Below are 23,856 nucleotides of genomic sequence, written 5' to 3' on the forward strand. Positions count from 1 at the left end.
TCCATCGTTTGGTGTGTTAGGCGCTGAGCAGTTCAGTCTAGGATTATTGCTTTAAAGCAACCGTAAATGTAATTTTTTGTTTTGAAAGGAAAAAAGACTTTTGGTTTGTTTTTATCCGAGTGAAATGTACAACATTTTCTTCTTTTTTTCTGACGATTTTTGATGTTCCACGTTTTGTTTTTTTTTCGTTAGCCGGATGGATTATGATAGCGTGGTTGCTGGGCGAGTTTGGCGATAAACAATACAGTTGCAGAATTATTTTAACATTTGAAAGATATTTGATGTCTTTTTTTTTTTGTTTATTTATCGAAATATTTTAAATTGCAGTAAAAACCGCTTCACTCGCTAAATAGAGTTTTAAAGCAACTTTAAATCTAATTAACGATTTGACAAAAAGTTTTAAATTCCAAAGAAACTTTAATAGTGTAACACTCCCAGTAATTGGCAGGTCACCAGTGATTGGCACTTCCAAAAAAATGTCCTAAAATAAGATTCATATCCAATCTTTTAAAAGTAGAAGGCTACATACCAAATAATGTACATTTACTTTAAAGATTATAACTTCAATTCATGTTACTAAATGGTAAACAGTGCATAAGAAAGAAAAACAATTGTAGCTTGTGTCAAATCAATGATATTTGTTGCAAAAGCTTCTTCTCTGGCTTAAGGGAATCATGCACATCAATCCATTAAAATCTGACTTAAAATATACTTTAAATTTTACTTGTCAAAAGTTTTGTTTAGTTGAAAGATGTTACTTTGAGTGGGTAGAAGTAAATTTTTGTCTCTTTTTGGGTTTTTGAAGGGATGCCATATTTAGTAGTGCTTCAGTTTTGCTAGTCCCCAGTAATTGGCACATGTGTTTATAGTCCCTAATGTGTTGTGCAAGTGTCACTAGTTTGATTTCTAATACTTTTGCAGCAACAATATTATATGTATCGAAGTGTCATTTCATTATTATGACATAAATGCTATTTTTCAAAGAAAAAAAAAGTAAACTATTTTCTATGCATGGCAATTTTTCTATTTTGGAGATACAGGCAAGCAACTAGACTAGTGTGCAAAATTAACAGAATTTTCAGATTTGGTCAATTATCTTAAGAACTATTGGACCGATTTTAATGAAATTTGGCATGCACATACATTGATGCAATACAAAACAAATCTTCAACATCCAGCATTTAAAAAACACGCATAATCATGAACAATACTCGCGAATTTCTTTTTTTTTTTTGTAGCAACCTGTATTTTCCGACTGGAGGGAAATTCAGTGGCAGCCCTGAAATACTGATTATTAACATTTAGTCTAGCTTCTTTGTTTTGTACATTAATCATATTTTGTATTCATACAAGTCACTTATTGGAAAAAGTAAGAATTAAATTCTTACAATTTATTCTTTTTAATTACTAAATAGCAGTCAGAGCCATCATGTCAACGTTTTTTTTTGGGGGGGGGGCATAAATATACTTAATACATTTTATAGGGGGAAAATCAACAAAATACATATGTAAATGCACAAAACATTTTGTCTAAAATTTAGGGAAAGTGGTAATTGCCCCCCCCCCCCCCCACTCTTCCACCAAATGACAGGCCTAAAAAGGTTTTTTTTTTCTCTTTTTTTTACTAAAATTTTACATATAAATTTCTCTCTTGAAAATCATATTAAATGCAAAACTTTCTGCCTTTTTTTTCTTGCTTACCTTAAAGGAAATTTTTTTTCCTCATTATAGAAATAATATGCTATACATAATTGATACTTTTTATGCATAAGTTTAAGGCTTGTATAGCCGGGCCCCGGGCTTAATTATTTGCATAGGATAATAATTTCAACATTTTAGATAAATTTAAGGCTGTTTACGTGTGAGAATAAATTCAGATGAGACTCATTGCACTTTTGTTAGGAATTTAAGGCCCTGATGAACACTTATACGCAGGGTTTTCATGGGTGCAGACTGCGCTATTAAAATTTTCAAGGGTGTCTCGTTCTTTTGGAAGGAACGGTGTGCCATCGTCCATGAGGGAGGGGGGACACCTCTTTGTTATACATCGATTTTTATGGTTGAAGGACTTTAAAAACACTGATTACCATCAAAATTTATCATTGAGGTATGTTTTGTTTGAAGTTTGACTTCAGTTTGTTGAAATTACAGCAATTTGAGAAGAGAATGACCAGAAATAGAAAATATAACGCTTAAAAAAGAAAACACACCACACGAACGCAAAAATATTGTTTCATACATTACATCATACACATTGCTAAAAATTTATACGCTTAAAGTGATGCAAAAATCCGATTAAATAATCGCAAGATGAATTATCTCCAAATGCATCAGCCTGATACACTCGATTTGCCTACTGAGAGATATCAACAGGTTTATGAGGCCACCGAAAGGAGCAGGATCATCGAACTTTTGACGCTTGTTCAACTTTCGTAAAGCTCATTTTTTGGTCAAATGATGGCTTGGAGGAAATGTGTGATTCATGTTTATAAAAACGCATTTTTAAACGGGAGCAAAATTTGTTGTCAAAATTACGCAATTGGTACACGTAGTTTTAACCGAAATAACAGTCACGCTACAGAGCATAATCAACTTAGGAATTCCATCATTAAGGCAAGTTTAGTTTCTAGACTGTTTGAAGGGAAGTTTCTAATTTTGAAAGCTGTATTCTTAAAACATTTTTAATTTCAGAACTTATTTACATGAAATATAATATGTAACCGATTATGTAAGAATATTTTTTTCTTTCTTTTGCCTATGCATGCATTTGTTATTGATCAGTAAATCTTTTACATATTTTAAGCACTGTTATTTTGATGAATCTCTCATCTAATTAAGAGAAGTATAAAATTCATACTTTAATTAGGAAGGAATTGTTTTCCTCGTGATTTAGCATTTTATAGGCGTTGTCAGATGTCATTTAAGAAGGTTTGATAAAATCATGGATAAAAATTAAAGTGAAAGTCATGTTTGTGGCGCCATCTATCGAGAATCATATCAACATAAAATCTATTTAATGTTAAAAAAATAAATAAGCACCGTTAGGTTCAACTTTTTTTGTCTAAGAGCGGAAAACGCTGATTTTTACGAAAGATAAATGAACAATAGCCAATATTCCGCAGAGCAGACATTCATTTCAATTATTTTTCTTCAAGTTTGTTGTTAAGAAACAAACATTGCCTAAACATACCAAACAATCCAAACATACTTAGCGAAAGGTTGAATTGAATTTTAATTAAATAACAAGATTGACCGTCAACAATTTTTATTTTTTTAATTTATTTATTTTTAAGTCAGGATAAGTGAAACTATGGAAATCTTTTTCGTGTTTGATGCCGCAGTCACTCTTTCTTCTCTGCGTGATAGGCACAAAAGGCCCTTAACGATTAATGTTACTCCTAATAGATGATTAGCAGAAAGTGATTAAATTACAAAACATCAATTTCGAAATAATCACATGAACTTATCTCACATAACTCGATTTTTATTTATTTATTTATTTATTTTAAATTTGTTCTGTGAAATACTTCTCCCCTTTTTCTCTGTTTTCCTTAAGATTATAGAAAATGAAATAAATCCTTTCGTGAATGAATGGGAAGAAAAAGGAATGTTTCCAGCACACACTGTGTTTAAGAAGCTTGGAGATGCTGGATTACTAGGCATTACCCGTCCAACAGGTAACTTGAAATTTGCCACCGTTTGTTTAATGCCTCCAGGGGCGCCCCGATGGGAGGTCACTGGGATCTCCCAAATCGGCAGTTTTGTTTGATGATGGGCAAAAATTTAGATGCAATTAAAAAAAAAAAATCAAATACCCCCCCCCCCCAGGGTTGATCCTACGGTGTCGGCCGCCCGTGTGCAAAGATCTAATGTGCCACCCCTCAAGAGTAATTTGCATATTTTGACTAATCTTTGAAGTCCATATAAATATTTCTTCAAATTTCTATATTAAATTCTAATTTAAAAAAGAAAAGAAAAAAAAAAACAAGAATGATAAACTTATAAAAGGGAAGAAAAGTTTTATAGTAAGATCGAAATTGGCGTACGAAAAATAGTTTTAGTAATCTTTGGTTGTGTTGGTTGCAAGGAGAAAAGAGTCGGGTATAATTCAAGGTGCATGGAGAAATTTTCGAAATTGACGTCAAATATCACAATTTTAGGAACTTTTTCGGGACTTCACGGGAAAAGTAATGTTGGAGTTCTCTCCTAAAATTCTTTCAAAATTGAAATCAATTCGAAGCTATTTTTCGTGACCGTAGTTTAGGAAAGATCGGCGCTCTTGCCGAAAATTTTACGAAACTGAAGTTTTAAATGAGCAGTTTTGGATTATCTTTGTTGACGCTGCTAGAGGGAGGGAGATTCAATCATCTCCTATCGAAAGTTTTCGAAATTGAAGTTTAAAACGCAAATTTAGGCTGTCTTTGGTGACGGTAGGGGATCTGGCGGCTGTCCTCCTGTAATTTCTTGGCACTATTGTTTCAAAAACTCATTTTTGGCTTTATTTGAAAACGATAGGGAAAACATGAAAATATTCCGAACCGAAATGTTTTTCGGAACTAAAATCCATTTCAGGCTATTTTGGGGAAGGAAGGGTTTTTTAACTCCCAAGTGGATATTTCTAAAAGCGCAATTTTATGCTATCTTAGGTGACGTTAACAAAACTAGGAAGCTTTGGCGAATCTTTCGGATATTTTTCGATATTAATATCTGAAAAACACAACTATATAGACCCTTTTGTCCATCTCACTTCGACGATTGATGGTTATATGCTCTATCGCCGTAAAAAGTTACATAAGCCAGGCAGTTCTCCAACAGAGTTTTTTTAGAAAATCGTATTTTACGCATTGTTTGATAACGATTAGACAAAGAGCGGGCGGGGGTTCAGTGTGCCCTCACGAACTGTTTTTTTTTTGAAGTCAATTTCAAACTGAGGGGGTGGGATTAGGGGCCTCTCTAAAGACGTTAATTGAGACTATCTTTGGTAGTAATGTTTGGGAATGGATTTCGGGGCCCTCCATCGCAAAAATTTCGAAAAAGAAATACGAAAAATGTCATTTAGCAAATTTTGATGACATTAAGAAGGGCTGTCCTCTGAAAACACATTTTGGATTTTAAAGTCAACATTTTCAGGCTATGTTTGGTTAAGGTGGAAGGGGTGAATCAGAGATTTAATTGAGTGCTTAAGATCGATGGTTCAAACAGCAAAATTTTCCGAAATTAAAGTCCTAAAAATGCAATTTTTAGCCTTCTTTAGTCTCGTCAAGGAGGTCATAGCATCCTTTTGGATCTTCGTTTTGGAGCTATGTTTAAATTTACTACCCGGGGCAAGAGCCCTGATCTGAAACCGGGCAGTTCATTCGTGATTTTAAATCGAAATAAATGCTGTAAAGGGGGAAAATTACAAAATTTTAGTTCGTCATTCATATATGTTTGACTCTCAGGGGAGTCGCAATTTTCCACTGTCTCTCCACGCATCCGCGATTGTTGAAAACAGAATTTGTTGTTTGAAATACTTGCGAGAGTATCTCATTAGTATAGCTTTTTTTTGAATTTAATATAAAAAATATGTCTTCGTTATTTAGGTCTATAAAAGCTTGGGGGTAAACATTATTGGCTCGCTCTGGGCCCTAAGTGCTTCTTTTAGAATCCTTTCATGCTTCAGGAGGGAGCCATTTCCCTCATCTCCCCTCCCCTGTATCCATGCCTGATTTCCGGTTCTGTCACAAATTTTGCAACCAAATGAAGCATGTATGTAAAGAGTAGATATTATGGACAATGAACCAGCACAATGTTCCCTAAACAATGTATTTTTCTTAAACTATGCTATGGCACTTGCAACAAAAAATTTTTTTTTTTTATCATCATTTTAAATTATTATTTTTTATGAAATATATGAAGCGTCACGTGTGGGACAAAATTACCGTTTTCCGTGGAATGGCCCAGTACGTCTTTTATATCTGTTGAATTATCAACTAAAAATTAAATAAAAAAGGAAATTAATTTGAATTCTGAAATTTTGAATTCATATTATGTGTTTCGCAATCACGAGTTGCGACAGGACCCTACTCATTGGAGTTATTGTTTCTGGAAACGGCTCCTGTACCCCAAGCCTGCCCCTACTCCTGGGCGGTTACGTGTGTATAGTTGCGTGTGTGCGTAGACCTGTGTGTACGCTCGTAATCGTGTGTGAGTGTGCGTGTGTGTAGGACATGGAAGCCACCGACCAGGAGAAGCGGGTTCGGGGGACAGTGCTCAAGACCGGAAGAGCAGCGCCTGCAGAGGACGGTGGGCGGTGGTGCTCCAGAGGCCCCTGGTCCAAGTTGAAAAAGGAACCGTACATCAAAAACGGTCAAGTGAGAACAATAAGCAATAGTGATTGCTCAAAAAAAAAAAAAAAAAAAAAAGAAAGAAAGAAAAAAAAAAAAATCAGCTATTTGTAGCTCATCAATTACTTTTTTTAATGTCCCCCGTTGTGTCATTAATTAGTCGCCTGATTACATCGTCTGGAATTGGCACTGTGACCACTTCATTCATTGCATCGGAACTTATCGTTCACCATACGATTTCTTTACATACATGTTGGTAAAATAATTGTTCACACCGTTGTTATTAATTTAATGAAACTAGCAAAAATTGATAAAACTATGAACATTATATGTGATTTCTTTAAGGAAGAACCCTCATTCCTTTTAAAATTACCGAAGATCATCTAAAATTGCGTTTTGGGAAATACAGTATGAAATTTTTTTCCGGAAGTCTCATCTTTGAACAGCTTTCCCTTACATAACATCCTAAAAACGTATTTGTGGATCACTTTTGATGAAGTTGGGGAAGGGATGAGAGGATTTGAAACTTTGTATTTTAGGTTTTAGAAATCGAAGTTAAGGCAATTTAAGGATGGCTTATAATCTCCTTTTTAAAACTTCAATTTCGAAAAATTTACAAAGAAGTTCCACAAAACTCTTCTTAATATCAACTAAATTCGTCTAAAATTGCATTTTTTGGAATTTCAATTTCGAAAATCCTGTGGCATAGTCCCCAATTTAATCCTTCATTTTACGTCATCAAAGGTGGCTACAATTGCGTTTTTAAGAGTTCCATTTCAAAAAATTTCCGGCGGAGAGCCCCCGCCCCACCCCTTTTTTACTAACATAACGAAGATTGTCTAAAATTACGTTTTTGAAGCTTTAATATCGAGAGATTTTCCGAAGAGTCCCTGAACTTATTTGTTTTAACATCATCGAAGGTCTTCTAAAATTGCGTTTTTCGAACTTCTAATGATAAAACATTTGTGGAAGAGAGGAACTGACCTCTTACGTTACAAAAAATGTCTTACAATCGCGTTTTTAAAACTTCAATTTCGAAAAATTTACGACGAATTGAACCTTTTATTTTCCAAATATAGTCTGAAATTCCGTTTTTAAACTAGAATTTCAGAAGAATTTTAGAAACTCGCCCCGAACCCCTATTTTTGTACAAATATTATATTTACAATTAAATTCATATTGCTAATTCTTTTTCTCCTCATTGTGACGAATTCTCCGGATTTATGTAGCTAATGATCCCATTCTAAACTAAAAGCTCACCCCTCCCCCTTTTCTCTCTCTATATATTGTGTGTGTGGGTGTGTGTTTGGAAAAAAAAATTGTGGGGCCGACAAAATATATGTGCAACAAATATGCATTAATACTATTTTTAGTAGGTGACCCAAAATCAGATTTTGCATGGGAGTCCAAAATTTGAAGTTATTCTACTGTACATGTAGCACCTTGTCATTGCTTTTGCCACCATATGTTCACATAACGATTTTTGCTTGGTTCATGTCCCTGATTTATATGCATATTGTTAACAGTATATTTGAATCAAGGGAAAAAATAAATCTGGTTGTTCATTAGATTTACTAAATCTTACATGTCAAATATTCATTTAGATACATGAATTCGTTCACTTTTGTCAATTATGTTCCCTAGAATATGGAGGACTGGGTTTAGATTACAACTTCAGCATGACATTCTTTGAAGAACTAGCAAAAATTAACTGTGGGGGCATTCCAATGGCAATTGTTGTTCATACAGACTGCGCAACACCTGCTTTAAGTTGGTAAGCATTTTCAAGATTGATACCATAACGCAAATTTTATACATATATGCCTGTGTGTTCACCTAAAAATACCCCGAGAGGGAAGCGCCGATCAATATGTCCCCCCCCCCCCAAAAAAAAAAAAAATAGACTCCAGAGAGCCCTTGTTTACCAGAATTTTCAAAGTCCTTGGACAAAATTTTAAAGCTTCTTGAAGCAAAAAAAAAAAAAAAAAAAAAACTTTCAGTTGTAGAGATTTATCATTACCAGGCTAAAATTGCTCTATCGATTTGAATTTATAACAAATTTTTACGCACATATTTGCACTTCATTCCAGAGTTCTAAACTTGATCTATCTTTTAATTGTGACACATTCGAACAGGGGCGCATCCAGAGCGGGTCCATGACCCCTCCCAAAACCTTGTGAGTGAAAGAATTTTTTTTAGGGGAAAAAAAGAACTTTTTTGAGGAAATAATAGTAATTAACACGTGTTTTACTTTTAAAAAAAAACTGGTTTTTAATTTTGGTAGAGGAATTATATTTCTCTCCACGAAAAAGTACTTTTTTCATTCTAAAATTTTCTCTATCGTTTATTACATCACTTCTTGATGCCACCTTAAAACAAAATTTCAATTTTAAATTTAAAAAAAAAAAAAAAAAAACGAGCTTACCCGTGTGACTCCCTTTCCTTTCCTCCATCGATCGTTAGTAAACTTAGCCTCAGATAGCGTTTTTGAAATTTCAGAGTCGAAAAATTCCCGAAGAAAGACCGTCGGCATTTTCTTCAAAATCGTTCTTCAAAAACAGTAAAAATTGACTTCATTTTTGAAAAAAATTAGGAGGAAACACCAGCCCTCTTTTTTCCTAAAATAGCCAAAAATTGCAAATTTTTGCTTCAATTGCGAAAAAATATCCGCGACCTGCGACCCTTTTTTCTTTGCCACCAAAAATCTAAAATTGCGTTTCATACTTGTGTTTCGAAAAATTTTCGACATAAATCTTCTCCATCTCCGTCCTTCCGCTAGCGACACTGAAGACACATTAAATTTGAGTTTTGAAGAATTTTTACCTTTTAGTATCTTTTAATTGAAAGCAATAAATTACACATAAAGAATTTTTCGGTATTCACCCGAGGGTGGACTGAGTTCTTAAAAAAAAAAAAAAAGGCACCCAAGTTTGAGGGTGAAGAAGAGAAGGGGGAAAAAAAAAAAGACGAAAGAAAAACGAAAGCGCGCACGTTCAAGGATGCAAATAAAGTAAAATAAAAACATACGAAAGCGCACGGGCTCGAGGGCCCTAAAGAAAAACCAAAGGTTTGAGGGCACCAAAAAAAAAAAAGACTCAAATTCTAGAATGCAAAAAAATAAATAAATAAATAAATAAATAAATAAAATAAAATAAAATAAATAAATAAATAAATAAATAAAAAAAATAAAAAAAATAAAAAAAATTCTAATTTGATTTCCGAAACTTTGAACTCAAATTATGTTTTTCGCAATCACGAGTTGCGACAAGACTCTACTGGTTAGAGTTATTGTTTCTAGAAATGGCTCCCCCGCCCAAGCATGTCCCTCCTCCTGAGTACTTACGTGTATATAGTTGTGTGCGTGTGTGTGTAGGCTTACGTGTGTGCACGTAGGCGTGTGTATGTGTGTGAAGGGGTGCGCGCGTAGGCGACTGTGTATGAGCATGCGTGTGTAGGACATGAACGCCACCGCCCAGCAAAAGTGGATTCTGGCGGACAGTGCTCAGGACCAGCCGCGCCGCCGACGGTGGACGGTATTATGGACGGTGGTCCACCGGCGTCCAGTCCTTGTCGTCCAGTCGAACACAAGGCGACAGTCCTTGATGTTCCGGTTCCTTTTTCCGCCTGGTCCAAGCTGAAAAAGGAACCGGAACATCAAGGACTGTCAAGTGAGAACAATAAGCAATCGTGATTGCTCAAAAAATAAAAAAGTGCACAGGTTTGAGGGCGAGGGAAATAATAAAAAAAATTGCATAGGCGGGAGGGCGCAGCCACACGCGGGCCGATGGTCCGACGGGTCAGTCCGCCCCTGTATTAACCTTATCTTGTTTTATAAATTCATCCTATTTCTGTTGTTATTTTTAAATGCAAACTTGATATAAAAACAGGAAGATGGGGTATAGGTGGCGGTTTTTCGGAAAAATCAATAATCTGGCACTGCTTGAGAGGTTTTTATTGTCCTAATGTTAGAGTTTATACATTAGGAAATTTTAGGCTGCGCTACTAAAAAGCATTTATTTTCGCGAAGCTTTAGTTTTCGCGAGCCTGCGCGTAATCGCGAAAATTTAAGTCTCGCGAAATATTTCTACTTTATACATAATATAATCAACTTTTGGTTCTGACAACATTCGTCAGCTCGCAAAATCATAGAGATCTTCATTTTCCCAAAAATAAGTGATTTTAGTGCCTAATAACCAGAGAACTAAAGCAACCACTTGTTTGAGTTTTTCTGCTTCTGCACCGTTTTGACACCAAATACGTACTTACTCCGACTCCGCTCCGTGCTCTAAAATTTTATTAAATTTATTAACAGCTGTATTTGATAAAAAAGTTAAAAAGACATTTGTTGACACTTTAATTTATTAATATGTTTTTAATATTCTAGAACACACTCTGCGCTGCCAAAAAAAAAAAAAAAAAAATGAAAATTGACCCCCCCCCTCCATTTCTTTTTTTAGTCGGTGCTGTTTTGTCCTTTGTGATAATAATAATTACTTTATATTTTATATGTTTGATGGAAACTTCATAACGTTGTAATAATGATGACAATTAAGGCAGCTACTACATTTTTATTTTTATTTCAGTTTCGGCAGTGACAAGTTAAAGAAAGAGTTTCTCGTTCCCTCCATTTCTGGGGATAGGGTCTCTTGCATCGGAATTAGTGAACCTAATCATGGTTCTGATGTAGCAGGTATTTTATTTTCCTCTAAATTATCTACATAAATAAAACAAAGAATATATATGTGTGTGTATGTTCCCTATACAAATCCACGGTTTTCGTCGGGGACCAAATTTGGTAGGGAGGTACTTGGGCACCCGAGAAGGAACGTAGGGGGGTTTTCAAACGCCAAAAAAGAACCGAATCGTTCGAATTTCAATTTTAGGACCCGAAAATGGCATTGAATGGATCTTTCAACCCGAAAATAATTATCCGATTTCTTTCATTCAGGTCCCATTCGAAAGACCGCGAAAAACACCCTTAAATTCATTCATTTTCCTAGAATTTCAAAAAAAAAAGACTGTAAAATCACCGGGGAAAAATTAAAAAGCAATGCAAAGCCTAATAGAACAGAAACTTTAAATCGGAAAATTATCATTTACCTTCAGAAGGTTGCCGCTTTTTTTTTTCTCGACTGTGACTAAATAAATTTTGTTTTTGTTTTGAGGCAAAAATGTCTCGTTTTGATTATTATTTGGCGATTTATCTTCTTTCTTTTGTTTTTGTACCACCAGCAGTAGATAATTAGGAAAGTTGCGTTCAATTTGTTCGGGAATTTTTGATTTGACGTTTTCTTTCTTTAAGAATGATTGTTTGGACGTTTTTTCCCCTGTAATTGAAGCCTAAACATGCGTCACTTGACATAACTTTTATTCTCGAGGTAGACCGTGCAAAGCCGGGTATGCAGCTAGTTTAAAATAAAATAAGACCCGGTGCACTTAAAGCAATGGTTCCCAACCTGGGTACAATTTGGCTCCTTAAAGGGGCAATTGTACCTCAGGCCTGAGGAGCTAACTCCTCAGGCCTGAGTTGAATCACAAGAAAATATTTCATCAATCTTCACCAAGTTTTTAGTTTATGAATTTTCAAATTTTCATTTTTTTTTAAAATTGTAAGTGAAAAAAAATCATAAAATATATTTTAAGTTTCCCCAAATTCCAATTTTAAAAAGAAAATGATTTCATAAAAATTGTACTTCTGTTTTTGAAAAATACATCAATGATTTTAATTAAGTAGTATTTCCCTTCAAATACCTATCAGTTAAAAAAAAAAAAAAAAAAAAAAAAAAAAAAAAAAAGAGGTACTTTTATGTATTTATTTTTATTTTTTAGTTTAAGAGTGATTGGATAAAACTGCTTTATTATGTACATTTTACTTCAAATTAAGATAAGGCATTTTTTAAAAAATAATGTCGAAGCCTACTAGCATGAATTCTAGGGTTTCCAATCACGCACCAAATTCAGTTCCGCGGGATTTCGGGATTGTAAGGTGCCAATCCCGCGGGATTGACTCTTTATTCTTCTAAAAATTAAATTTCAATGTCAAATAGAAAAAGTTATGCTTTTTAGGAAGGACAGCTTTTATTACTTGAATTAATAGTCTTCTTGAATTCCGTACACCAATTGTAGAGCACTACTAAGTTAGATCCTAATTAGCAACTATCGTTTAATAAGCAAGAGTGTGCCGTTCGAATGGAACGGGAAAAGATTCTTGTTCAAAAAGTAATGCACTTGACAGAAACACATGCTGTGTCTCAACCGTAGTTGGTTTTACTGAATTTAAATAATTGTAGACATTTAGAAAAAGACCCCCATTAACTGCATAACGTTCTGAACTCTGATTTTTCTTTTCTTATGCTTGGTTTTGGCTCAAGAACCTGAAAATTTCGGACAAAAACGATATCCATTGGATATGTGTTTTGCTGTTTCCAATTTAACCTTCATTGATAATGACCATTGTTGTTTCATTAACGTTTTTTCATTGTATCAGTGAATTTGATTCATTACAGCAAGGAGTGAAAACTGCTTGATTTCACCAAGTCGTAGCCTCAGTAAAAGTTTTTGGATAACTTCGCTAATTTTACCTCTCACTTTAAAGGGACATTCAAAAACATGAGCAGTTTAATTTACTGCACTGTTCTTCCAGTCATCCAGTGTTTCATACAAGTTTCTGTCGCCCCTTTCAAAGTTGTGCCGAATATATGTCAGGTTTTTCATTGCTGTTTTCTTCGGAGTGCACTTTTTGTAACTTTTAAGATTTGAGTGCATTTCTTAAGCTTACAGAAGTGCTCTAACATTGCATTCAGGCTACTCCAGCAGGTTTTGGACTGTGTAATACACTTTCTTTATTTTCTTTTTTTAATTTTAGAGATCCTTAGCTAGCCGTTTAGAGATGGTTTAGAGATGGCTTATAAATTTTAAGCATTTTCTCAATTGCTGAACGTATGAAAACTGAAACCTTGAATGAGAATTAGTTTTTGCTAAAGGAGCAGCATCGTGAGGTGTGACACCCGGTCGATGGTGGTGCTGCAGAGGGTGCTAGTGAGAAAATAAAATCATAGCACATCAAAACAGTCAAATAAACGCAATAAGCAATCGTGATTGCTCAAAAAAAAAAAAAAAAACTAATTCAAAATTTAAATAATTAAAGAATAAATAAATGAAATAAAGAAGAAAGAAAAGGCTTCAAGGTGCAAACTCCGGGGGTACGAAGTAATTTTGTCCCAAGTTTCAAAGCTGTAGGTGCTTTGACGTCTCCTGAACACAGGCGCGCCACAGATATCTTGCACAATATTTTTAACACTATTTTTTATTAATGTACAGATATACCGATTATTATTTAGTAAGCATTAACTCATTAGTCTTTTTTCATCTTGTTCTCTTAGAAGATATTGTTTGAACTGTCGAGAAGAGATAAAATAGAGGGAGTGAAGACTTTCATTCGTGAAGCAAAGATCTCAAGTCATGTGATAGTTTTTAAAGCAAAGCATTGGAAGAAAGCAGGTTTCTTTCACTAGTTTCATGCAAAATCTGTCATCCATTCGTCGTTGTTGTCAAATGACTTGGCGTCTTTGCCTCAGCTTTTGTTAAGTCAATGATTGGACTTGCTCCCTCCATTTACTGATTCCTATCCTAAGGTTTAAACATATTATTTCGAGTGAAATACATACGAAAAAAATCTATAAGTAAATTACATACATTTTACTTTGGAAGAAGACAATTTAGAGAAAAACGGAGATTTACACCATAGAAATTACTAAAAGTTTTCATTATCATAATTTCTGCATTAATTTTTTTTTTTCAGCGATTGAAACAACAGCTGTGAGACGAAATGATGATTTGATAATTAATGGAGGGAAAATGTGGACAACTAATGGATGTCAAGCTGATTGGATGTGTTTGCTGGCAAACACAAATCAAGGTCCTTCACATAAAAATAAATCTCTAATTTGTTTGCCATTAAATCTTCCAGGTAATGCATTAAAACTTTTCTTTGAAATTTATCCCTTTACTCACTCAAATCTATAGCAATACCTTTCAATTTTTTAAAAGTAAGCGGTTATGAAGGTATTAAACAGGGCATATGCATACTAACTATTTTCAGAAACAGTTTGAAAAAAGGTGTGTTTTCTAAAGCGGTGTGGTTTAGTGCCTGGAAACATATCACTATGAGGATACCCATTTATAATATTTTTAGTATCGTAAAGGATTCTGAAAATCAAATTGAAAGGTCACATCAAAATATAACGTAAACAATGCATGTATAGATATTGAAAAAAATTTACTCTTTATTGTAGTTCACAGATTGACTAACTTATTGAGGGGAGGCTTGCATTCCTCATGTTTTCTTATAAACTTTATCCACCCTTAAGTAAACTTGCGTCAATTCATACAGATTTTTTTTTTGCGCTGTGTATTTTGTACACCAGGGGGGGGGGGGGGGGGGGTCGGGCATAGTTAAAAATCTCAAAATAGATTCTACTGATCAAAACTAATAAATAACTGTCTGAATACTTACCTTTTTTTTAACACACTAATGAATTTATCATAATAATGATCAACATATTACGTTTCGTAATATGATTGTTAGTTCTATTTTTAATGTAAAGTAACAAATTGTAAACTGACTTAGGTTTAAATATTGATTTTCAGCTTAAGTTATATTACAGAATTACTGTATGATGATAAAGACTTTTACCGCAACTAGGAAAATACATTATAACCATTGGGAAATAACTTGAAAAAGTTCCCAAATCAGGGAATCCAGAGGGTAAAATAGCAACATATAACTGTACATTCAACCCTGTTAATTCTTCAGTTCGAAAAAGGTGCTAGACATTCGTTAGCACTTATACCACAAGAGATTTATTTGTAAGATGAAAGTTAAAAAAACAATTTTTAAGTATTTAATAGAAGATTACAGTCTAAGAATTAGATATACAGGATGATTTAAGAAGAGTGGTGGAGTTTCATAAAGCTACCACCGATTTGGGAATACAGTCGACTCCCGCTACAACGCGATTCGACTTACACGAAACGGCTATAACGCGATTTTTCTCCAGTAAAGAATTTTTGACGTAACACGAATTAATCGCCAGCAACACAAAAATTTTCGGAATTAAATCATGGTGCGTAAGTATCAACTTTGTTATTGGCTACTAAAAATATTTTTTTTTGCAAATAAACCTTCATTCATTTAGCATCACTGACAGCTGAAGTTCCCACAGCGTACTAGTCTGAACATCGCTTTGTTAGTGCATACAAATAACACTCCTCATGTTCCATTTATTTCTTTCATTCTAAGTGCGAAAGTTGATGAAATGTAATGACACCTAAAAACCACTGTTTTATCTACAGTAAGGTAACATGACAATTGGGTATGAGTGACTCTTCCAAACGCAAAATTAAAAGTCAAGAAAAAAGGAGATCCATATAAAAGTTCACCGAGTGGTGTCTAAGCAAAACACAAAAATGATGAAAATGGAAGCTGCTCTTGTATTGTAAATTAATGAAACCTGGAAGAGAGGTGTTGCCATAGATGGAACGTTATAAAAGAATTAGCGATGCTACTAAATTTGTCGAATAACGGTTTGATCAGGCAGCTTAAATCATCATATTTTTTATTTTTTAAGTTACAAATATCATACTGGATCTACTGTACATTACAAGATAGTGCATTATTTTATTAGTATACAGTACGTGCCGTACTAGTTTATTTTATGTCCCTCTCTCCCACTGATTATTGATTTTGCATCGTAACAGTATTTTATGTCGAATAAAACAGCTTTTTAAAAAAAATACCAATAAAGTTCCGTATAATTTTGTTCTTGATGTAAGAAATGGTAATGTATAGTTAAGGTATGATTTAAAACAGTTTGAGGTGGTGTTTACAAGTGTGTTAAATAATTGGATATGTTTATAAAAGTTTTTACGCATACCTTTTTCCACAATGCGAAATTTCAACTTAGGCGAGGGGTCTTGGAACGCACCCCTCGCGTAAGTCGGGACTCGACTGTAGTGTACCTACGTCTCTCTGGTGGAGCTTGAATGAAACAGTGAGTTGTAAAGTTTCAATTGGCTACCGCAAGATGCTTCTGTGAGTTATTGTGTGTGTGTCTCACTTATTTATTATTCAGTTGGTAAAAATGGCGATCAAAGGAGATTGTGATTTTGCACTTTATGATTGGCCTCCCTATGTTACCAGACCTAGCACTAAGTGATTTTTTCTTGTGTTCCATATGAAAAGGATATTGTGTTCATACCTCCTTCACTACTGATCTTGGAGAACTGAAAAATTGCATCACTGCAGCAGTTGCATATGGGACTGCTTACATGCTACACGGTGCATAGCACGAGTTTGAGTGCACCTGTGACATTGATCAGGTTTTAGGAAGAGGGCACATAGAACGTCTTTAGAATGATTTAAGTGTATAAAAAAATTGTTTTTGCAGCGTTTTCACTCTTAGAAATATATACATTTGAAACCACAATATTCTTTTTAAATCACCTTGTAAAGCATCTGAAAGGAGTATGATCATATTTGCTGACTTTTTATTTCATAGGAGTTCACATCTCAAAACCTTTGAAAAAAATGGGAATGAAAAGTTCTGATACAGCACAGATATATTTCGAAGACGTGAAAGTACCAGCTGAATATCTAATTGGTGAAGAAGGAAAAGGATTTTTTTATCAAATGGTGCAGTTCCAAGATGAAAGACTTGCAGGAATTGCTCTTAGTAAGAAATCTCATTGATTCATTTCATTAACTATAAAAATATTGTTAATTATTATTCTAATGTGCATATCTTTACATAAATAAAACTCAAACTTCAAGTTTGTATGTCTGGGGTAAACTGCAGTAACTACCGAACAAATTTCGTTGAAATGTTCATTTGTTCAAGTATTTTCCTGCGTATTATCAATGGGCGGCCTATAATCCGCAGGTCCTAAAATTGGTCTGAAGAAAATAAAGCTTCGTATAATCCATGGCGGCGTATAATACAATGTAAAAAAAAATAAAGCTTGAATTTAACATACCATTTGAGCAACTAAACTAAAAATGTGAAAAGGTAATTACTTTGAAAATATAATCTAAAGTATAATCATGATTATAGTACACTAATTACTTGAAAAACAGAGTCAAGACAAAGGAGCAAACGGTCTAATCCTGTGCAAATGGCTTCCTAATTCACTGTATTCTTATTTACTTTACATGGAATGAACCGCGTAAGAGGAACATTTAAGCAACGTAAAATAACCAACATGCAGGCCAGTTAGCGAGAAGGAACAGGCAAGCTTTGTAAAATAAACAACATTCAGTCGACAAACGGTCAGTCTCTATCGGTGAATCCTCTACTGTAAATATTGAAATTCAATACGTTGGTGTTAAGAAAAAAAAAATCACAGATAATCCGCGGCAGTGTATAATCTGAACCTCATAAACTTTACCTTTCTACGCAGATAATACAGGGTTATACGCAGGAAAATACGGTAGGTTATTGCTGGGAAGATTTCTAGACCGTTTAAAAAAATTCAATAAATAGCTCTTTTTTATTCAAAATTTGATTTTTTGTTTGGTTTATTTTGCTACAAGAGCGTGCTTATTTAGTTTTTTAAAATATATTACTTTTTAATCAGGGGTGCCCAACCCCTAATGCAACAACGCACCCCTTCCCCGAAATATTTCAAAGTTCCCCCCAAAAGCAAGAGTCACCCCAGGGAAAGTAAAAAACACCCCCTAAAAATTTCAATGGTACAGTCTGCACCATTACCCCCCCCCCCCCCCAAGGTGGACACCCCTGTTTTAATTACATTCAACAATCAGACTGTATTTTTCACAATATCGATGGTGAAGGAATCCATCATCCAATGTTGAAAATGGGAAGTTTACAGGAGAGCATTAAAAATCTTTTTATAATTTCATTTCTAGTTACCAGTACCATCATAACATGACTCATCAATCAGTGGTTCTTTATTCGAAGAAATGATTGAAAGGAATGATGAGGAAAACTGATGTAAAAGTGGAAGAACATCACGTTTGGAAAAAAAAAAAAATCACATCAGAGGTGGCGGGTGGGAGGAGAGGTTGGATAACTTTACCATCAATATATTACTAAGTTGCTACAATTTATTTCATTTTGACATTATCATTTACATTCTTTATTGCATTCTGAAAAAAGAGCAAGCATAAATTTCAGTATAGTTGGGCAAAAAAATAGAGAATTGTTTAAAATATAAAATGGACTGCATAAATTACCATATCTGAAGATAAAACTTATCTTTGCTTATTCCACTTGACCCTACACCAACCAAACAAGAAATGAACATACCTGACATTTACCAAGGTTAGGATAAAGTGAAAGCAATAAGCAATCTCGATTGCTCTACAAATAAAGCAGTGAAATCAGTTCGAAATGAAAGAATTTCATAACTGAAATCGAAAAATAAATTTCTTCCTCATAAATTTTTTGTTAGGCAATTTTTGTAGTAGTTTTGCAAGTATTCCAACTCAAATCCACACCAATAACACATCTTTTTTTCACTGAACTTCCTCTCCCCGCTCTAAAAAATAAAACATTGTCAAGGTCATAGCTCAACCTACCAGGCCTACCAGTAAAAAGCATGATAAGTTCAATAGGTAGACTTCAATTGAAAAGTTTTTCTAAATTATTCTGTATCGTCTGGGTCCCCAACTTTAAGCCCGTGCTCTTAGGTGAAAAAAGGTTGGGGATGCCTGCTGTATAGCATCGCATGCCTTCCAACCTAGTACTGGTTTCTTCTTTTTCTCGAAAACAGATAAGTTTTTTTCAACCATTTGTAACAGAAATTTCTAAATTTTTTATTTTGGCACTTACCCCAGTTTCTAGGTGCTTCAAATGTAGTTCATAGCAAATTATTGCACTTGAATTTATGTTTTGCAGCATTTTTTGATAGAAAAATCCCAATCTTCATATGGCATAATTGACTACCTATTTTTCTCACTAAATGACAATACTTTTTTTAAAAATGATTTCGAGTCTGTTTTTTAACATTCCTCACCTGATACTGATAAAAATATGCATATTTATATTTTAGGTTGTGCGCAGATGACAAGAATGGTTTCAGATACTATTGAATACTGTCAGATGAGAAAAGCCTTCGGCAAAAAAATAATTGACAACCAAATCATCCATTATCGATTAGCAGAGCTGCAAACCGAAATAGAAGCTTTGAGGTCACTATTGATGAGAATTACAGGTATATAATTATCTTTCTTTTTCATAACATGATTTTCTTACTCAATACTCTTCTACTTTTAACACAAATAGAAGGACATTAAATGCGACTTTTTTTTTAAATTCCTTGAAAGTGTTAGATACGCTTAACTATCTACGAAAATAATTTCTTTGAAAGGTAAAAAATAGCAGTTCAATGTTCAGCATCGAAATTAGATTATAGTGGAGATACTTCAAGTTACTTAGATATTAAAGTAAAAATAAAGACTCGTGTATAAGTTGAGAAACTTAGAACAAAAAATAAGTTAAAAAGTTTGAGGGTCAACTTATATGCAGGGCAGAATTTCCAAAAATTCGTGGAAACTTGAAAACGTGAACATTTTCCCGATTTCAATCGAACCCTTTTTCACAGACGCTCAAGAAATAAATACTAAAACAGACTGCTACAATTCTACATGGTCTGACTGTGAAGTAAAGATTAAATAATTACAGTAAAAGACCTAACTACCCAACCTAAAAAGTGCGGAAATTGCAGTATTCCCCAATTTTCCCGATAATCAAGATATAACACTCATTTTTCAAAGAAATAGTATAATATGGCTACAGCACAAAACGTTATTGATTTCAATTCAAAATAAAAGCAAAAAGCAACGAAAACCGTAGCAGAGAAATCAAGCCCTTTACAAAAATTGCGATCACAGAAATGAACCCTTTTTATCCAAAAGAATAAAAATTGGTGGTTTTTTAACAAAAAAAAAAGTTCATTACATTTCATTGTCCTTCTTTTTATAACGTTTGTATTCAAAAATCACGGCAAAACGTTCCCGATTTTTTTTCAGAAAGTAGGGGCTCGACTCGGGTTTTCGATTTCTTCCTGAAAGAAAAGGGGTCGACTTATAAGCAAGTATATACCCAATGGATAATGACGCAAAATCATAAAAAATTGCTCCCTGACATTACCACTAGTTACAAAAATTTCTGTCTTATATACCAATCTTAATAAACTTAGGATAATAATGAAATTCTATTCGAAGTGTTTAGTATCAAAACCAGCACAAACAACTTTTCTCCAAATTCATAGAAAATGAATTAAAAATCACTTTATACAGTCGATCTCGAAAACTCGAATATTCCTTCATCTCAAATTTTTCATCGGGTCCCAAACCCTTGAGACTGTTGTGGAAACTTTCCATAACTCAAATGCTTTAGCCGGTCTCTTGAGACTTCGAGTTGTTGAGAGTTGACTGCATATTTAATGGCTTAGTTCATCTGTTTGGCGGATTTTTTTTCTCTTTAACTTAACTTTTAGTTTTATTTAATGGATTACTAAAATGCAGCACTAAATTTAAGATTTAAATAATACTGATTTTGGCAACGTTTGACGAACAAATAAGCACTCTGTTGCTTTAACTAGTTTGATGAAATAATTTGAAAATGAGTCGTTACATACTTGTAACAGAAAACCAAAACCTTTATCCGTGTTTTTGTAAGCTTTCACGGTTTATAACAGAGGACAAAATCTTTTCCCTTGAAATTTAACCTTTCAAAATTTGCAGAATCATAACTTTGAAAAGATCAATGTGTTACAATACATTAGGAATTCAAATTTTAAAATTTGTTGATTCTTTATTTGAAATTTTACAAGAAAGACAAAACAGTCACAAATAGGGCTATCTTTCAAAGAAAACTGGTTTCTGATGTAATTGAGCTAAATGCATTCCAAATCGTTTTGTATAGTTATGCTATTCATCAAAAAGTATCAAATTAAAGAAAAAGTAACTTTTGAAAATTCATGGATTGAGCTCTAGTTTTAATACTAAATGCCTGATTTCTACCATAGTAGAACCTTATTAATCTGGACTACTAATGGGCTATCCAGGTCGTCTAAATTAATGAAAGTACAGATTAAACAAAAGAACCTTTCAATTGAGCCAAGGTACACAAACAAATACTGTGCACAGAAAATTTTTTGTTTTGAATTCAAGAGAATGAAATACAAAATTGAATAAAAAAAATTAAGTATAGTATGAACCATTGGCATACATAGCACCCTTGTAGAGCGGGGGGGGGGGGGGGAGCGCAAGCGGTGTAAAGGCACACGCTCTGAAAAAAAAAAACAGCACTATTAAAAAACAGCACTTATTGGGGGGGGGGGGGTGCACACCTAAGTCTATGTAGGCTACTGGTATGCACCTACTTAAGTACATGCTTGGCCTGCAAATACACATTCTAATTTTAACTCATCTTTTATAAAAACAGTATGTATATCTAAATGCATGTTCAGTTTTATCGGATCCAGATTAATGAGGGTTTACCACATTTTGTTTGTCTTTTGTTTAAGCTTTGAAATTTATACTGCAGTTGTATTATATTTTTGAGAATTGCTGTTAAATGTTTTACCTATCCAATTAACTGTTGACATTGGAACAATTCATTATATTCTTCAATAATGTAATTTCTGTTGATTTAAGATATTTTTGTAAAAGTTTCATAAAATATAATAGTAAACTTGTTAATTATTTTCAGACCCTGTGTAAACAAAGAAATAAATAAATAAAAACTTTTTTTTCAGATGATAAAAACAATGGAAAAGATATTACATATCTTGCCTCGATGGGAAAATTAAAAGCCGGCCGACTGAGCAGAGAAGTGATGGATTCATGCTTACAATATTGGGGTGGAATGGGTTACACAGATGATGTATTAATCAGTAGATTTTACAGGGATGCTCGTTTGTTATCCATTGGAGCAGGGACAGATGAAATCATGCTCTCAATAATTTGTAAATATATGAAAATTTTCCCCAAGTAAAATGTAATATACATACTGTTGTAATAAATAAACACCTTCTTCTTTTTCTTACTTTACTTCATTTTGTTTAACATAGAAACAAATACCAAAGCTATAGAATTAATTTAATTTCTAGAAACACAATATCAAAGTAGAACAAAAATGTATGGATTCTTTTCAAATAGTTATCCATAATCTTGAACTTTAATCAGAACCTTTAGAATAAAATTTAATACATTTGTTTAGGAAAATGTTAGCATGTAGAATTTTAAATATTTTTGAAACTTTTTTCCTTGCTCTAAACACTATTTACTTTACTATTTTTGACTTTAACTGCTAACAGTTGCTTAAAAAAAGTATATTTGAAATTTTTGTGGAGCAGTTTTCAATTCCAGCACTTAACATAAAATTTTGAAGTTCAAGAACCATTATTACATTTCTCACATTTTCAAGCATTTGAAAAAAGACTTTCTTTTCAAGCATTTTTTATGTTTTTTTTTTTAAATGTACAATCTACGAATTCCTGACTTAGATAATTTCAAGTTTAATATCTTTAGTCTTAAGCAAAATAGAGTCAGGAGGGACGTGATCCAGCAATTTAAGTTTATTAACAAGTAAGGTGCTTATGGGCTAAATTTCTGCACAGGTGGTAGAACCAGTGATTATTGTTTTAAACTTTCCAAATCCCAAGCTAATCTTGGAATTAGAAAATAGAGTGCAATACTCTGGTTTTGTGCAGAAAATTATATGTGAAAAATTGCAACACAAGGCCCTAGAAAAAAATTGTTTTTGATTGTTCCTTAAACTATTTTAGGGGAGAATACCTCAATGAGTCTCCTAACTTGCAACTAATCATGGAGTTTAGAAATAAAATGAAAAAATGTATTTTGTTGTTTTTGTCCTATAAAATGTATTGAATACAAACAGTTTGCCCATGGAAATTTTTGAAATGATGGGCCTGTTCAACACATCTAAAAACCTGCAAATCCATCAAAATTTGAAAAATTACATAATTCTTTTTATTATTATTATTATTTATATTAGATATAGAAAAAGTGAAAATAGCAGTGAATAATTTTTTTTTTCGTCTTTATCAGTGGCTTTCAGGTAGTTAAAATTTTTTTGGTAAGTTAAGTAAGTTTTTTCGTGTAGTTAACATTTTGTTTTGTTATGAACAATACTGGGGTTCCTTGAAGTAAAAGTAGAGCACTAAGGGTTTCACAGCCTAAAAAGTTTGGGGTCTGCTGAGTTAGACAATAGGTTGTTGGAAGGGTTTACCAGGGTGGCGACAAGAACTGTGAAAAAAAGTTCCCTGATTTCCCTGATTAAGTTCACCAAATTTCCCTGATTTACGTTACCAATGATAATGGTTTTCTTTCTTTACTCTTCTTGAAATCCATTGTATGTTTGCATAAAATGCAGTATTTTAAACGTTTTTAGTTGTGTAAAGTTGTTGAACTAAAGATATATTAAAAAAAAATGCTACTTTTTAAATAAAATGTTTAAAAAAAAACATATTAAGTCAATTT

At 33.5% G+C, this 23,856-nt stretch overlaps 1 protein-coding gene across 1 annotated transcript; it reads left to right on the forward strand.

Moving 5' to 3' along the window:
- Positions 1-3,185: 3,185 nt before the first annotated feature.
- Positions 3,186-22,371, forward strand: LOC129222611 (probable acyl-CoA dehydrogenase 6). The gene is made up of 7 exons (XM_054857135.1): positions 3,186-3,677; positions 7,971-8,100; positions 10,910-11,016; positions 14,128-14,295; positions 16,886-17,059; positions 19,398-19,559; positions 22,110-22,371. The coding sequence occupies exons 1-7, from the start codon at positions 3,458-3,460 to the stop codon at positions 22,346-22,348; spliced, it is 1,200 nt and encodes a 399-aa protein (XP_054713110.1). The 5' UTR covers positions 3,186-3,457; the 3' UTR covers positions 22,349-22,371.
- Positions 22,372-23,856: the final 1,485 nt, after the last annotated feature.

Source organism: Uloborus diversus, chromosome 5 (assembly GCF_026930045.1).
Source record: "Uloborus diversus isolate 005 chromosome 5, Udiv.v.3.1, whole genome shotgun sequence".
Taxonomy (NCBI): Eukaryota; Metazoa; Arthropoda; class Arachnida; order Araneae; family Uloboridae; genus Uloborus; species Uloborus diversus.

Coding starts and splice junctions, on each gene's coding strand:
- LOC129222611 (XM_054857135.1), top strand. CDS start 3,458: ATGAACTTATCTCACATAACTCGATTTTTATTTATTTATTTATTTATT. Junction 11,017..14,127: donor TCATGGTTCTGATGTAGCAG/GTATTTTATTTT, acceptor TTTTTTTTTCAG/CGATTGAAACAACAGCTGTG. Junction 14,296..16,885: donor TTTGCCATTAAATCTTCCAG/GTAATGCATTAA, acceptor TTTATTTCATAG/GAGTTCACATCTCAAAACCT.